Source organism: Mustela nigripes, chromosome 9, assembly GCF_022355385.1.
Source record: "Mustela nigripes isolate SB6536 chromosome 9, MUSNIG.SB6536, whole genome shotgun sequence".
In the NCBI taxonomy this organism is placed as follows: Eukaryota; Metazoa; Chordata; class Mammalia; order Carnivora; family Mustelidae; genus Mustela; species Mustela nigripes.
In genome coordinates, this window is record NC_081565.1 from 12,776,560 (window position 1) to 12,793,603 (window position 17,044).

The 17,044-nt window shown below is 55.3% G+C and overlaps 1 protein-coding gene across 7 annotated transcripts in view; it reads right to left on the reverse strand.

Moving 5' to 3' along the window:
* The window catches only part of DAB2IP (DAB2 interacting protein), a 186,078-nt gene that overhangs the window by 85,374 nt on the left and 83,660 nt on the right, over window positions 1-17,044 (reverse strand). For 6 of the 7 annotated variants that reach the window (XM_059410885.1, XM_059410883.1, XM_059410891.1 and 3 more), the window contains exon 2: window positions 16,783-16,886. In XM_059410885.1, the coding sequence (XP_059266868.1) occupies window positions 16,783-16,886 (104 nt within the window). The other variant, XM_059410888.1, reaches the window with a different exon arrangement.

Consider the following 17,044-nt stretch of genomic DNA (forward strand, 5'->3'; position numbering starts at 1 on the left):
GACCTGTCCCTGTGGCACCCACCAGAACTCCGCACATCCTCCAGGGCTGCCACCAATCACCACCTCATCCAGGCCTTCTCAGGCAGTGGGGTCCAAATGCCTCTACTTGGCAGCTCGGTGTCACCCAAGCTACTCTAATCAGCTGTAGTTCAGCAAATATCTCTTAGGTGTCAGGGACCACAGGAGGGACCCTCCTCCAGAGAGCAAACCCCAATGGAGAGGGACCACAAAGGGTGGCAGGCCCAGGAGCAGTAGGCTCTCCGGGAGCCTCGGCATGAAGGCAGGAATCTGCACTTCTGTGTAAGCTCTGGGTGCCCCCAACCTTGGCCTCATGCCGGTCGGCGGGGAGGGGAGATGCACCTGGCAAACTTGGAGGGGTTCTTCTCTCACAGGTGTTGTCAAGCAAGTTCCCCAATGGGCTTGTACTTTGTCTTGGTTTTTATTTTCTACACCGAGAAAAATTTCACAATTTTTACACTCTTGTGGTACAAAGAACCATGAGGCATTTTTCACAATTTATGTAGTCATTAGGAAGCTATTGACAGCGTTATCCTATTTCTGAGGGTTTTTTTTTGTTTTTTGTGTTTTTTTTTAAAGCCTTCTTCCTTCTAGGAGGTTGAGTGGGATGAGTGTCACTTCCTCTTCCCCACCTCTCCCCCTAGGGCTAGACTTAAGGCTCCTCTGACAAGCTGCCTCCACCCTGAAGACTATTGTCCCCCACCAAACCTACCATGACCTTGGGGTCTCAGACTCTCTGGAACATTCATTAACTCATTCATTCACATTTATCCAGAGCCTCCTATGTGCTAGACACAGTAACCAACTATAAGGAAGCAGTGTGCAGATTAATAAGAGGACAGGAGGCTCTTACCCATTGGGAGAATGATTCTTTTTTTTTTTTTTTTTAAAGATTTTATTTATTTGACAGATCACAAGTAGGCAGAGAGGCAGGCAGAGAGAGAGGAGGAAGCAGGCCCCCTGCTGAGCAGAGAGCCCAATGCGGGGCTCGATCCCAGAACCCTGGGACCGTGACCTGAGCTGAAAGCAGAGGCTTTAACCCACTGAGCCACCCAGGTGCCCCGGGAGAATGATTCTTTAGGAGAATGGGGAAGGTCCCTGTTAACCCTTCGTCACACCCTGAAGGACCTTGTTTCCACTAGAGGACCCAACTCAGCGCTCTGCACATAGCGGGCTTAGCAATTGCTCATCATCCCAGAAAGCCACAGCTGGAAGGGGACTCAGAGCCAGAAGACCGGATAAAAGGGTGAATGAGACCCAGAGAGGGGCAAGGACTTTCCCAAAATCACACAGCAAGGTTAATCAAAGACCCCAGACTCCCTACTCTGCCCCGCCTCACAGCTTGCTTACTGACCTCTTTCCTGGGCTTCTCAGCCAGCCCTGGCCTTGGATGAAGAGAGATGAGCTTTTTCTCCCTTACCCTCATGGGCAGGTCCAGGGATGTGATTGCTGGAGGCAGCTGCAGCTCCAGATTCAAGAAGCATCTTCCAGTCAGAAAATCTTATTCTAAACCCAAGTCAACCTTAGTGAGAGGGAGTAAGCAAACTGTGTCCCTTCTTTCAGAAAAACAAGGTTCTTGAGGTCCACTTTCTAGGACTGCCACGGAGCCAGTTCTGAGCCCTGGTTTGCCTGCCCCCCTCATCCCCACTCCCCATTCTCAGCTAGCGGCCTACTCCCTGCCTCAGTGTCCCTCTCTGTAAAACACACTCATGATGATCCTACTTTATAGCGTTGTGGGAAGGCAAGCTATCGCCAGTAAAATAGTAAATATTCAGCCACTACATGCAATTATTGCCAGTTTTACTATTATCATTACTGCTGTTGGCGGAAGCACAGACACCGACTTTTGCCCTGAGAAGGCACATGACCACCATGGGTGGGAGTCTGTCTGGGCTCCCCCGGGGGCCTGAAGGCTGTCTCGCAGCAGGGATAGGCTGGTGTCATGCCTGTGGATGAATGGACACGCTTGCAAAATGATCCCGGAGCCACGGAATGTCATCCTGCTTGGTAGTTTTGAGCGCTTTTAAACAAGCACTTTTTTCTACAGCAACCTCACAGAGACTCCCAGTGTACAAAGTGTGTGAGCTGGGGGCGGCTGGGGCTGCTCAGAGGGAGGCCTCAGCTTTCATTCACCAGAGCAGGGACTGAAAGCTCAGCGAGCCGCCAGCGCACTCTGCGAGTACGGAACCTGCCAGATGGGATGTACAGCCTCTACGAACCCAGCCCATGGCCACGGTCCCCTGTGCCCGAGGCTGCTGCCCTCGAGACTGGGTGGGGACGGCTGTGTAGCCTCTGCCCCTCTCTGTGATGGCCAGCTGCCCTTTCCAGCCAATCCCCACGGGTCCCCTGGGCCCCCTGGAGGGAAGGACCCCAGTTCTCAGCAGCTTCCCCACCCATTTCCTGTCACTATGCCACCATGCTGACATCCAGCCCTAACCTTGCTCACCACGCCCCTTCCTTGGGATGTTCTGAGAAACTTTCTCAAGAGCCTGAAAGAATTCTAGACACAGGATTTGTTCATTCCCCCATTTCAGTCAATTCCAAGTGAGGCCGATGGAGAGAGAGGACCAAGTTGTAGATCTCCTACTCTGCTGGGTCACTGCCTCGGAGCACCCACCGGACGCCTCCCAAGCCCTCGGAGGGAGGCCCAGAAGAGCCCTGTGCCTGTTATTGGGAACGCAGAGAGGATGTGTGCTGCAGATTGCGGGTGGGGAACAGAGGCTCGGAGAAGTGATGCCACTTGCTGGAAGTGACAGAGCTCTTAGGTGGTCCAGCTGGGGACTCTAGCCCCTGGGGTGGGCAGGGAGGGGGCCCTCTCATACGCGCCCGCATACAGGCCCCGAAGGCCAGACTGGGAACTGACAGCTCAGCCCCAACCTCCCAGGACCACGGGCCAGACCAGAGGAGAGAAGGGAAGTGCCCTCTCTCCCTGACCACAGGGGAGGGCCTGGCTGCTCAGGGCGGGGACGCCTTGCCCAGGCTCAGCCTCACATATGCCTCACGCACGAGTCACCTAGGCAGTATGGAGGAGACCATGGGTTTGCATTCCAGAACCACCACTTGGCAACCCAGAGGTGGCATGTCACCGCTGGTGTTGGAGCCATTTTTGAACCTGAGTGTGAAGCGCCAGGCCCTGTGCCTGGCACATAGTGGGTGCTCTGTCAAGGGCGAGTCCCTCCCCACAACTCCACCATCTGGGGCTGCATCAGCCATCTTGTCTTCACCGCCCTCTCCCCTTCCAACCCCCAGACCAGTAAGTAGGCCTGGCCTGCCTTTGACTCCCACTGAGACCTCGCTCCTAATGGTGGGCTCTCCCTCGGCCCAGGCCCCGCTCCTTCCCCAGCAGCTGTCTCTAAGGCCTGTGCCCAAACAGCCTTCAAGGAAGGAAGCTGTTTTAACAGGTGTGTCTCTTAGGATCTTTCTGCAGCTTTGCACGAATGCCAAAATCACACCCAAAGCACAAGAAAGGGAGGGGAAGACCTCATCTGGAGAGTTCCACCTCTCTCAACCCCAGGAGAGGAGACTGGCGGGGACACTGGCTGGGCAGGCCGTCCCAATGCCTCGGCAGGCTCAGGCTCCAGGAAGAGGTGCCGCTTCCAGAGTCACAGGGAGAGCTGCAGGGCACAGATCTGGCCCCCAGGCCAACCGACAAGGCACCCAAGGCGCGCGGGGGGGGGGGGGGGGGGGGGGGGCACTTGCCCAGAGTCACTGAGCAAAGCAGTGGCAGAGCACGGCAGAACCTTGGTGCCCTGTCTCCCCACCCAGTGCTCTCTGCAGCACCCCAGCCTTCAAGAACCTCTCAGCCTCCCCACATTTCCTCTCTCCAGGCCTCAGTCTTCCCTTATGTATCATAAGGGTTGGCTTGGGTGATCACCAAGCTCCATTCGGGCACAGACACCCAGGATGTCTAAGAAACTGAAGCCGGGGCGCCTGGGTGGCTCAGTGGGTTAAGCCACTCCCTTCGGTTCAGGTCATGATCCCAGGGTCCTGGGATCGAGCCCCACATCGGACTCTCTGCTCAGCAGGGAGCCTGCTTCCTCATCTCTCTCTTCCGGCCTGTCTCTCTCTCTGCCTGCCTCTCTGCCTTCTTGTGATCTCTGTCAAGTAAATAAATAAAATATTTTTTAAAAAGATAAATAAATAAGTAAGTTAAAAAAAAAAAAAAACTGAAGCTGTGGGGTGCCGAGTGGCTCGGTCAGTGAAGTGTGTGCCTTCAGCTCAAGTCGTGATCCCGGGGTCCTGGGATCGAGCCCCACATCGGGCTCCCTCCCTGCTCGGTGGGGAGCCTGGTTCTCCCTCTCTCCCATCCCTGTTCATGCTGCCTCTCAAATAAATAAATAAATAAATAAATATAAGAAACAGAAGCTAGAGCAGCTGCCTTCCACAGCTGGGATCTCCCAGGCCAGGCACTACTAGTACCAGCAACTTCTCTGGCTTTGCCCGAGTCCTTCAGATGCACAGTTCCTCCTGCCTGTCTTCCTTCCTTCCCTGTTCCTGGAGCTCGGCCCTCAGCAGGCTGCCGGGCTTCTCTGGGAGGTATGGATCCCTCCAAGAGGGTCCCAGCAGGGAATGACTCACTAATGGTGGAAGGTCAGACATGGTGACAAGGGACAGAAGGGAGGCACCCGAAGCCAGGATTAAGTCAGTGCCTTCCTGGTAGCCTCCTACTCGAAGGCTACCCTCTGCTCACATGACACATAGCCACTGCCTGCTCCTTTGAACCTAAGACCTCCACGCTCCAGCTTACCCGGTGAGGGCAGCCAGATTACTTGGGTCACACAAAAAAGAACCAATTTATGAGCCATGAGAGTCAGCAGGGGGCTAGACCTTGGCACATAAGGGTCACTCTTGCATTAAACACTCATCGGTTAACCACACTTAAACACATGGAGAACTGCACACGGTCAGAAACGCACACGAACTCAAGGGCATGCATGCATACAAAGACACATAAGGGGGGTGTGCCCATGAAGAAACACACACCTCTCCTCACCACCGCCACCCACAGATACACACACATTGACAAGCACACATACAAATACACACATACAGTCGTGAAACATGCAAATAAAGATAAAAATACTCAGGGGCGCCTGGGTGGCTCAGTGGGTTTAAGCCTCTGCCTTCTGCCTTCTGCTCAGGTCATGATCCCAGGAGATCCCAGGGTCCTGGGATCGGGCCCCGCATTAGGCTTTCTGCTCAGCAGGGAGCTTGCTTCATCCTCTCTCTCTGCCTGCCTCTCTGCCTACTTGTGATCTCTGTCTGTCTGTCAAATAAATAAATAAAATCTTTAAAAAAAAATGCAAATACTTGTCACCACCCTCCCCCAAGAGGCCTGGTAGCAAAGGGTTCCACTGCTTAATGGCTATGGACCCAAGGCCAGTGACCTAACCATCTGAGTCTGTTTCAATTTCTGTAGAATGAGGATAACGGTAGCCACCTCAAGGTTGTTGTAACAAGTCCATGAGATCATGCATGTAAAGAACTTAGCCCATTTCCCGGCACTTGCAAATGTTAGGTACTATCATCATCATGGTCATTGTCATGGTTTTTATTGCTTGGACTTTGATCACCAGGGGACAGCCCTGCCCTTAGCCAGAAGGAAACAGAGGGCAGGAGTTTACCAAAGCAAACTGTGGAACACAAATCGCTTTTGATGGGGGAAGACTGCTGGTCAAGTCTCCTTCAAGGTGTATTCCCCAGGCCTCCCCATGTGCTGAGTCCTGGAAGGGACTTTCCGCCCACAAGGATCCCATTGTCCAGCTAGAGAGGTGGCACTGGCCCTTCCTAGACACTCCCAGGAGCCTCTTTGCAGCTTTGCTATCTCCAGTCTTGCCTCCCTTTCCCTGTCCATTCTCCAAGGGCATCCAGAGGGGTTCTTGAAATAGCAGGTCAGATCTTGCACTGACCAGCTCTACCCCCTTTTCACAGCTCCCAGGGCTTGGGGATAAAAGCCTAGCTCCTTGGTAAGGCCCCTACGGCCTCTCATGATTCATCCTCTGGGCTCCAACCCCAGTGTCTTCAGTGGGACTTTCAGAATTACCAGTCCCTCCTGCCACAAGGCCTTGGCATAGGCTGTTCCCACTGCCTGGAATGGAGGCCCCCTTTGCCAAGGGGATCCTGCACACCCTCAGTCTCTCCTCACAGTCTCTCCTCAGAAGCCTACCAGATGCCCTCAGATTAGGCCAGGTCACTCTGCAGACTTATCACAGTCGTATTTATACAGGTGTTTATTTCACGCCTCCCTTCCTCACGGGATTGTGGGGGCCGTGGGGGCCTGGGTTCCCAGTGCAGGACATCTGGCAGGTATTCCTAAACACTTCCTGAGTTAATTAACAAATATTTATGATACGCAAGAGAAAGCAGAAAGGTGAGAATATGCTCTGGGAAGTCTTTTAAGGGTCAATCCGGGTGGGCTTTCTGGAGGAGGCAGCTTTTGAAAGCCTAATAGAAACACTGAAAGTGAGGCAGTGGGGGATCCTGCTGAGATTATCTGGAGTAGGGAAGTCACATTCCAAACAGAAGCACAGCACAGGCAACGGCACAGAGGTAGGAAAGCTATAAGGCCGATGGAGGGATCACAGGTCCATCTGACCTCCGGTTACACACCACCACTTGAGCCCAGGCTGATAAGATGGAGCCTAACTCCTGCCTCCCCCCGCCCACACACAGTGCAGAGGACACCCAGGTCCAGGCATCTCCTAAGGAACTCTGCAAGGAAGGAGGAAGGGAACACCCAGTCAGGTAGAGGGTGAGCATGTGCAGGTAGTGGGGGGGAATGAAGACAAGGGAGGCCCTCCTGACTCGTGCCAGGGCCCAGGACCTGCCAGTGCCCCAGGACAGAGCGGCATCAGTGAACAGAAATCGGACACACATTTCTGAGGTCTCCGGAAAGGACGTGATAACCCAGAGCAGTCAGAGAGTGACTCACTGCCCCATAAATCCTCCGGCTAGCCAACACTTGCCTTAGCATAATCAGCCTGTTCCAGAGGTCTGGACGGCTACAAACACTCCATCAGCTCTTTAAGCCCTTGGCCAGCTCTGACCTCGGGGTAGGGAGTCCGGCACCAAGGGCCGCCTGGCTGCAGCGAGGCTGACTCCATCAGGGAGCCTCGCCCCTGCTGCAGGGTCTCCACTTTCTCCCTCTGCCTCCCTCCAGGCCCTGCCTGAGGTCCCAGCACTAAGTCAGTCTTCCTGGGTGACTCACTGACGTCGGTGTTTAGTCACCGGGTCCTCTGTACGCTCCGCTTGAGCGAACACTCTCGGCAGAGGCTGCCTGGCAGAGTGGCAAGAAAACCACATTCAGGGTCAAGAAATGTGAGTCCAAAACCCAGCTCTGCTATTAATAATAATGAGGGATGTTCCAACATGCTAATAAGAGTAAACCAGATGTACTTATTCAGCCCTGTCTAAGCTTCAGGCGCTGAATTAGAGATTTACAGGATTTACCTCATTAATTCTCACAATCCGACGTGCCGATGAGAGAAAGGAGGCTCAGAGAGGTCAAGTAACTTTCACGGGGTCACACAGCTAGGAAGTGGCAGAGTTGGAGTCAATCCAGTCTGTGCTAGAGCCCAAGCTCTTCCATAATCCCATTACCACACTCCGAGGCTCTCTGTGACTCGCTTTCCCCATCTGTACAACGAGGGGATTGGTCTAGCTGAGGTCTAAATCCTTCCCAGGGTGGGCGTATGGTATCTCTCCCCTCCCTGGTGACCCACTTTTGCAGGTGACAACAAATGGGAGGGATCTTCTGGAGACCACAGCTTTCAAGAAGGAAGGGTGTCAATGGGGGAGCGGGGAGACTCCAGCTCTGTGCCAGACCACAGGAAGCTTCTGGAAAGTGGGATCCTCTCTCTGGTCGTCCCCCAAGCCTCCAGCTGGCCTGGAGTAGCCCTTAAGCCCCCAAGGCAGGGAAGAGGTGGTATCCTGTTTTTCCCTGTGCCAAGAGCCACCGAGGAGGACCAGGACCCCAGGGTGCCCCAGCCCCAGGGACAAGTAAATGTTAGTGGCAGGGAAGGGCAAGAGGCGGGTGACAGGCCTGTAAATCCACCTGAGTGAACAATGCTTTTTAAAGCCCTTTTCACTACAGGATACAAAACTCACCGTTTTGGGAGAGGATTTTATAGGCTCTCTCTCCTCCTGGGTGATTTACCATCTGTAGGCCTGCCTCACCTGGGAGCCCTGCCCCTGAGGGATCCTGGGAACCCAGGAGGAGGAGTCAAGGTCAATTTCACAACAAGGGCCAGTGTCCTTGCCAGGGCTCTGTGCTGGTCTGGGTGACTTGTCCCGACCTCTCCTCCCAAGAAGAGTGGTCACTCGGCCCCAGAGACACCAAGTGGGGCTCTCAGAAGCCAAAAGATCTCTACTCCCCTCCCCTTCCCCAACCTGCACTCACTCACCAAATTCGTTCTCTGCCTCTGTCTCTCTCACACACCTTCACTGCACAAGCCCATCCAGGTGCCCACCTCCAATGAGGCCCCGTCTCAATGCCCAGGGTTCAGATAAATCAGAAACAGTCGCTGCCCTTGAGAAAGTCACCGTCTGGTAGATGGTTAAGTCACAGTCTGTGCTCTGAAGCCTAGGGGAGGGGATGCCTGCTGGAGTGAGGGGAGTGTGGAGGGGGGAAGCAGCTCTCAAGGCAGGGAAATGAGGAGGACAGGACCAGCCTATAGAAAGGCTGTGAGGCGGGGACAGGACTGGGGGGTGCCAGTGGTGGGGGGAGGGGACGGATCCCACCCCCCAAACCCTCTAAGATGCTAGAGCAGAGCAGTAACAATCATGGCTTGGTTTAAGCATTCTTTAAGCAATTCCACAGGATAAGTAACTCATCCCAGTGTGGGGCCTTGTATCGGAAACAGATGTCATTGCTGCCACCTCCAAAGAGGGCCTCCTGGCTTTGGAAACAATTCCCACCCAAAGACTCAGAGATAATTATGTCTATAATCCAACCCAAATGCCACTTGATGTGACGGAGGCAACTGCTTCATTTTCATACCATGAGGGGGTGGGGAAGTGAAGGCATCTCAGCCCTGCCCCCCATAGCCAGTCTCCTGCTTCCCCCCCCCCACCCAGAAGAGAGCCTGTGGGGGCCACAGGATGGGGTGGGAGGAGGGGACAGTTCCAAGCCAGGAGTGTTGGCCCTGCCAGACACCTCTTGACCCTTGGGGGCCACGCTGGCTGGAAGCAGGGCCAAGACCAGATGAGGCAGGGAGATGCAGAGCCCCAGGTTCTAATGCCAGCACTGTCCCCAATTCGCTATGTGACCTGGGACAAGGCACCTTCCCTCTCTGAGCCTCAGTGTTCTCATCTATAAAATGGAGAGAACAGCAGCATGGTCGGCAGAGCCTGGGCTGGTGCTGTGGGCCAGGCTCTGCAAGGACTTCATCACTGTCCAAATGGCCAGGGGCTGGCAGAGCTAGGATGCGAACCCACGTCAGTGCGACTTTCAGCCCAGGCTCTGACCACCACCCGCCTCTACCAAAAGACCAGTCTTGCTCCCTTCCCAAGTCCTGGCGAGAATGGAACAGGACACTGCAAAAAGGGGAAGAATGGCCACGATGGAGAGTCTGCTGGCCGGCTTGGCAGACAGGGGTCCTCAGGAAGGCTTGCCTCAGCCTGCGCCTCTGCTCCTGCTGGAAGGCTGCATTTGCCCCAGGCCTTGACCCGCTACAATGGCCCTAATTAGGATCCTCTTCCTGGGTACCCCAGCTCTCCAGCCAACCTCGGTCCAGTGAGCTCAGCCACCAGCGCCAGGCCCAGCTGTCCATAGGTGCTCCTTGATTTGAGTTCTTCCTTCCACCCAGTGGTGAGCTTTGTGGCTAGTAGTTCAGTTCAGCTGGGCCCCAGCAGCCCTGGGCGGGGCACACAAACCCCTGGGACTTCCAACCCTCCTCTGGGTGTGGTTGTCCAGGCGGCCACTCATTGCCCTCTGCTGCCCCCAACTGGTGGGAGGTGGCCCTGCACACAGACCTCTACCTCTTGGTGCCTGGGCCGAGCTCTAGAGGCTCTGCCAAAAGCAATGTCGCACTGGGGCAGCAGATGATGGGTGGGGTGGGAGTCTGTCTGTCTACCTGAGGATTTGGGGGAAGGGGTCTGGCGGGAGTGAGCCCCACCCACCAGAATGGGGGACAGAATGGGAGGCTGAATGTCTCCCCTTTGCCAGGCACCAGACCCTCACAGCCACTCTGTGAGTAAGGGACTCCTGTGCCCATTTACAGATGGGGAAACAGAGACTCAGAGTCAGGCAATGATACCATTATTAATGGGGCCAGCAGCCTCCAAGCCCTACCAAATATCACAGCCCGCTCAAGGCTCCAGGCCTGATTTCAGGTTCAGGAGGTTCCAAACAGTCCCAAGTCCGACATCCCTGACTTGAAGAGCATCTCGGTCCACCCCGGCTGCCCTGGCCAGCTCTTTGTGTCTGGGTTGTCTGTGACACTGTCCCCAGCTCCTACATTCCCGCTGCAGGTAAGGAGTCTCTCCCTGTGGATGGTGGACAGAGACCAAAATGATAATAATTTTCCTTTTGCGTCTGAACAGTTTAATAACAATTAGAACAGTTTAATAACAAAATGGCAGGGGTAGAGGAAGGATCTCCCCATCACCCTCTCATCTGGGAAACACTTGCCAGACGCTGGGCTGGGAGACCAGCTCACAGGGCACCATGGAGCAGGATATTGTGAGGAGAGGCAGGGGCACCCATCTGTGGGACCCTGATCCGGGTCCAGTGCCACGGTCCCATCACAGTCAACCACGGCTGCACATCTGACCTCCCCACACCGGCTGGGGGACCACAGACATAGATGTGTCCCATGTGAATGCATGTTTGATGTGGGCCAAGGGCAGCCAGGAGTGGAGGAGCGAGTGAGCCCCGACAGGCATTCCAGGCAAGCCTCCCCTCTCTGGGCCTTCATTTTGAAGCATGTGCAATGACAGTGTTAGCTCATCTGATCTGTGACCCTGACCAGCTTTTCTGCCCACTCCTCACCCAAGGCCTCCTGGAGTCGCCCTCGCAGAGAAGGGGCACTCGCAGACCCAGAGAGGCAGCCCCAGAGGTGGCAGTATGCTGGTACGTGGGCAGGAGCCACAGACGCCCCTTCCCTTCAGCCTCTCCTCCCAGGAAACCTGATGGAGGCAGGGAGAAGGTCTCCACTGCAGGGGAGAGAGGGCTGGAGAGAGCAAAGCTAAACGCTAAAGAGTGCTAAACGGAGGGAACGGCGAGACCTGGGCTCAGTTCCAGGCCCAGATATGCTGTGTGGCTTCGGGAAAGGACCCTCCCCTCTCTGAGCTTCAGTCCTTCCTCTGTCCAAGGAAGGCTTCATGATCATTTCCAACAGCCCTCAAGGGTGGGGTGGAAGGGGTGCCTCCCAGGCCTTCAAGGTTCTGTCCACGTGCCTGTTACATGGGTGTGACAGGAAGACAGCTGACCTGTGGGGAAGGTGCAGAGAAGCTACAGGAGTGGGAAGGGGGCGAGGGGCTGGGGAATCCTGAAGTCGACACCCCAGAGATCCGCTGGCTCCACTCTGACCCAGAGTCTCCGCGGCTCCTATGTCCCGCAGGGAAAGTTCAGAGCCTTCACTCACTCCCTTTCCTCCCCAGCCACCTCCCTCCTCACTTCAAGCCTCCAACTTACCCAACACTCTAATCCCCCGGGGCCATTGGCTTGTTCCTATTGGCTTCTGTCTCCCCCAGCTGGGATACACTCTTCTCCCTTTGTTGCTGACAAACTCCTACACATCCCTCAAAGCTCAGCATCTCTGAGCCTCCCTAGGATGCCTCTAGGAATTCTTCCCTGCCCTTCCTAGCCAACAGCGACTGCCCCTGGTTCTGGGTGCCCACAGCACCCCAGCCACACCTCCATCACAGCTCCAGGACCCACGAGGGTGCACACGAAGGAGCATCCAGTAGAAGTGGACGATTGAAGGGAATGAAGACCCCCTTCTAGAAGCATCTGCAATCAACCCAGCACGGAGTTTATCTGCAGCTTCCGCCAACCCCCTGGGCCTTCCCCTCCCTGACACGTCTCCTTCTCCATCTTGCAAAAAATAGCCCTGAGACCTAATTTCAGCTAAACCTTCAAACACGATTCTCCACTTTCAACTTCCCGAGGAGGAATCAATTGGCTGTCAAGTTTCCCAGAGCCTCTGCCACCTCCCACACCCCAGCCTTGCCAGCTCTCCTCAAGGTCGAAGGGAGGGGGTGGGGGCGGAGGAGGGAGAGGGGAAGGACCCAGCCTACACCAGGGGAAGTTGGGTCTGGGGAAGGTGGTGGGCTGAGGGGACCTGTGGAGAGACCAGGAACCGTCACCACGGCTTTCCCCCCAAATCAAACCATGACTTCCCAACACGGGGTGGCCGGTGACAGGGGCAGCACACCGCTACGCTAAGGGTGCCTGCCTGGGCTTCAGAAAGGGAGATGGGCCCATGCGGAGCCTCTGGACTCTGCCTGACAGTCTGTGCCGATACGGGGCCCCCCGGGCTTGCTGCCTGCCTGCCCTCTCTGCCCCTCTCTCCTTTCCAGGATTCCCTACTGGTCCAGAGAAAACAGATCTGGGTTTGAATCTTGGCCTCAGCATCTCTTTGGAGCCCGAGAGCTGACAGCCCAAGATGGGCAGGACGTCCATTTGGTCACCTACTTCCAGTTTCCTTTCCCATCCTGCCCTCATCCGGGGTCCTCCACAGCCCTCAGGGCACACAGGAGCCCCCCAGCTCCATGCGGTCCGAGTGGCCCACTCCCAGCTGGACAGCGAGCTTGCACAAGCCCAGGCCCGCCCAGGCTCTAGTCTTCATGGAGGAAGTCAAGATGATATACAACACAACATGTTGCTTCTTCATTAAACTACTGGTTGCAAAGGGGCACTTCTGTAAGAGGTGGTGACATCTGTCATCCGGGTTTCAGATGGCAGCGAAGACACCAGTTATTCAAATATATCCTGTGCAGTCTGCCCTGTCTCCCCCAGGCAAAACCATGTTCCCCGAGTTCCCTCGGGGGGCTGCACAGAGCAGCAGTCAGATGTGACTTGTCGGAGCGCCTATGAGAAAGTGTAAGCCAGGGTAGGGGAAGAGGGTGGACTTTGGGCCCTTCACAGAGTCTGGGTACAAGAGCGTCACCAACACTCAAACCAGGCACACTGCCCACCCTCCCCCAAACACCCTGTCCTCCACTTTCCATCCTGACTCTCCCTAGATCTGTACTGTTCTAAAGCCAAAGAGGCAAACACAATTCCAAAGACAGCAGTGGATTTTTTGTATTAAGTGTCTACTGTGGGTCAGACTTGGGTCTGTAGGCGCCAGGCCTCGCGAAGGTCCACCACAGTCCTCCAAGGAAGGGTGGACATTCCACACTTGACTGATAAGGACACAAAGCTCAGAGAGGCTGAGTGACTGACGAGGTCACAGAAGAGCCAGGATTCGAACACAGATCCCTACCTCTGAGCTCACCAACACCTCCGAAACGAACCGTGAGCACCAGCCCAGGATAGAAACTCATACCCCTTGCGGCGCCTGGTGGCTCAGTCAGTTAAGCGTCCGACTCTTGATTTTGGCTCAGATCATGATCTCAGGGTTGTGGGATCGAGCCCCGTTTCAGGCTCTGCTCTCAGCGCAGAGTCTACTTGAAATTCTCTCTCCCTCTGTCTCCCTCTCCCTCTGTCCCTCCCCACTGCTCACATGCATGCTCTCTCTAATAAACAAATAAACCTTAAAAAAAAAAAAAAAGGAAAGAATCTCCCATCTCTTTCCTTAACTGCCGCACACAGAAAAGGACCAAAGTGCACAGAGAAGGACACAACACGCGAGCGTCCACCAGCACTGGCACCCACGCCTGGCTCCTTCCCTCGGAGCGGTGTGACAAGAGGCAAACGACTTCATGTCCCTCAACCTCAGTCCCCTCATCTGTGCAATGGAGCTGCTCGTGGTCCCTCCCCTCGGGGCTGCTGTGAGAAGTGGGGAAGATGGCAAGTGACCATGTCTCCCGGCCTGCAGAACCCAGCAGAGCAGGACGGACAATGACTCCTGGGCCTGGGGGCTCAGAGGGCTGCGGCTGGCTCTGCCCACATGTGGGCTCCGCACCAGGACACAGAGCGAAGAGGCCACTGCAGGGAAGACAAGGCTACCCAACAGTTAAAGACCTGCGAGCGACAGCCACATCAAGGTGGGATGGTGCCTCTATCGGAGCAGCCAAACAAGGGGACACAGGAAAAAGGCCACACTGAGAGGCTCCGGGAGGGCGCGGGGGGGGGGGGGGGGAACAGCTCTCCTCCTCACAGCACGCTCGCCCTCTGCCGTCAGACAGGCTGGGTCCCAGTCTTGGCTCGGCCATTTATTAGCATTTGGGGCTTGGCTGAGTGACTTCCCCTCCCTGAGCCTCAATTTTCTTGACTGTGAAATGGGGTGATCAAAGTGTCAGCTTCAGGGCTGTCTCGAGGATTGAAAGAGATCACAAATGTGAGACCGGAAGCACAGGGCAGGTGGCCACGTTATTATTAGTCAGTGTTCCCTCAGGCCCCTGAAGGCTCGGCCCCCGTGGCTGTAGCCCCCAAGAGCCTGGGGAAGGCAGGACTCGGCCTCAGCTGCGGTTGACCCAGGTCACCCAGGTGTCAGCGTCCTGGCCCTCCCTGCCAGCTGGAGACCCTCTCCCAGGGCCCCCCTCGCCACACCCAGGGGAGGGACCCTGAACGCACTCTCTCGGCCGGGGCTTCCCTTGCCTCCTTATGGCCCAAGGTTGATTCAGAGCCTGAAGTTCTCAACCACCACCTGGGGATGCTTGTGAAAATGCAGATATCCAGGTTCTGCCCCGGGCCCCCTGCTCTGAGATCTTGAAGGGGCCTAAAAACGTATTTTGCAAGCATTTCTATGGCACACAGACAGGTGGGACAATCAGTTGCCCTGGGGACACACGCATCCCTTAGCCTGGCACTTGATGCTCCACCTAAGCCAGACTCCGCCCAGCTTCCCAGCTTCACGCCCTACCCTGTCCTCTACCCCCCTCAACTCCAGTCCCACTAAACATTTCGCCGGTCCACAAACGCATCCATTTCTCGTGTGCCTCTGTGCCTTTGCAACTGCTGTTCCCCTACCTGGAACTCCCTCTCTCACTGTCCCTGACTATACAGATTCCACTGACCCTTCAAGTCGCAGCTCAAAAGTCAGCCTCTGGGGTGCCTGGGTGGCTCAGTTGGTTAAGCGACTGCCTTCAGCTCAAGTAATAATCCTGGAGTCTAGGGATCAAATGCCGCATTGGGCTCCCTGCTTATCAGAGAGCCTGCTTCTCCCTTTGACCCTCCCCACTTCATGCTCTCTCTCTAATAAATAAATTAAATAAATAAATAAATAAATAAATAAATAAAATCTTAAAAAAGAATAATAATAAGTCAGCCTCTGGGGGACACCCTTCCCAATGCACAGGAATAGCTAGTCATTCTTAACTCACCTGGAACCCTGATATCACACACCGTGATAGCCAGGCCTGTGCCCTCTCTGTTCCCTCCACCCAAAACCCTCTTCCTCCTGCTCCCTGTAGGACTGGCTCCTCATCCACTGGGCCTCAGCACATCACACCACCTCCAGGAAGCCCTCCTGTTTTCCTCTATCACAGCAGCATGCTTTTAATCACAGCACATAACCTGAACATCAGAATGTGAGCCAATAAGTTCAGGAACTTTGTCTACCTGGTGCTCTTGTGGCCAGCTCCTCCCACTGCGCCCCACTCCCAAGAATGGGGCCTAGCAGGATGCCTGGGTGGCTCAGTGGCTTAAGCTGCTGCCTTCAGCCCAGGTCACTGGGATCAAGTCCCACATCAGGCTCCTTGCTTGGTGGGGAGCCTGCTTCTCTCTCTGCCTCTGCCTGCCTCTCTGCCTGCTTGTGCGCTCTCTCTCTCTGTCTCTGACAAATAAATAAATAAACAAATAAAATCATTCTTAAAAAAGGGGTCTGGCACATAGCTGGCAGGCCACAAAACTGCTGAATGAATGGACGGATGAGCTCATGATCAAACATCCAGCTCCGCTACAGGCCATGAGCCCCCAGAAGAGAAGCCGTGGTGGCTTCTACTCTCCTGACTCTACTCCTCCTCCAGGGGCTGACGGAGCTCCGGACTGAGAAGCACATGGTAACATGCTGAACGGGGAAGAAAAGGCATGTGAAACCATAAGTGCTGGGCAAGGACACAGAGAGTCAGGCATCAAGGGTCACCGCGTTCTATCTCCGCAAAGTTGTTCAGGTTTGTAAGAAAAAGGTGTGTGCCGTGGGCCTATGAGAATCAACAGCTGAAGTATGTACGCTGTGTTTTGTCAATTCCAAGACATCATCAGTTTTAAGATACAGCATTCTTTTATGTCTCTCCAAGAAAGAAAAAAACACAGCAATGAAATTGTGACACACAGCGAGCTGTAACATGAGAGAGATATTCCCATGTAAAAATGAAAACCGTCCTAAGAGTCGAGAAAGTGTGGTGCGCACATGCACAGGGGATGCTGGGTTTATCTGGCCTCGAACGACTCTCTCTCTCTCCCCCGGCCAGCTTGCTCCGGGCCCCACGGCTGCAGGGCTGTCTGTCCTCTGTGTCTGCCCCCTCCCTCACAGGATGGGACCCCCACGTGACCCACAGGCTGAGCCACCGAGAGTGGGAGCAGCTGAGCGATCGGATACCTAGAACGAGGGAGGCTGGATGCTCTCCCGGTCCGTGAGACTCCAGGAAGGGGGCCCGCGGGGTCGCAGAGCAGCACCCCAGGCCAGGTGGCGGTGGTGACGCAGAGATAGTTACCGTGACCCGGAACGGCGTAGCGGCCGAGGGCTCCATGCTGGGGCTCTTCTCTGACAGGCTGCCAGGCAGACTGCGCCGGGAGCCTGGCCTTTCCTGGGGCGACTCTGTCAACAGAGGGAGAGAGGGGGTGAGGACGGACATACAAGGCCACTCAGTCAGGCCCTCCTGTCATTCCCCAACCTGGCCAGGGCAGCAGACAAGTGGTCCCCATAAAATGGTATAGTCACTGTGGAAAGTAGTTTGGCGGCTCCCCCAGAAAGTG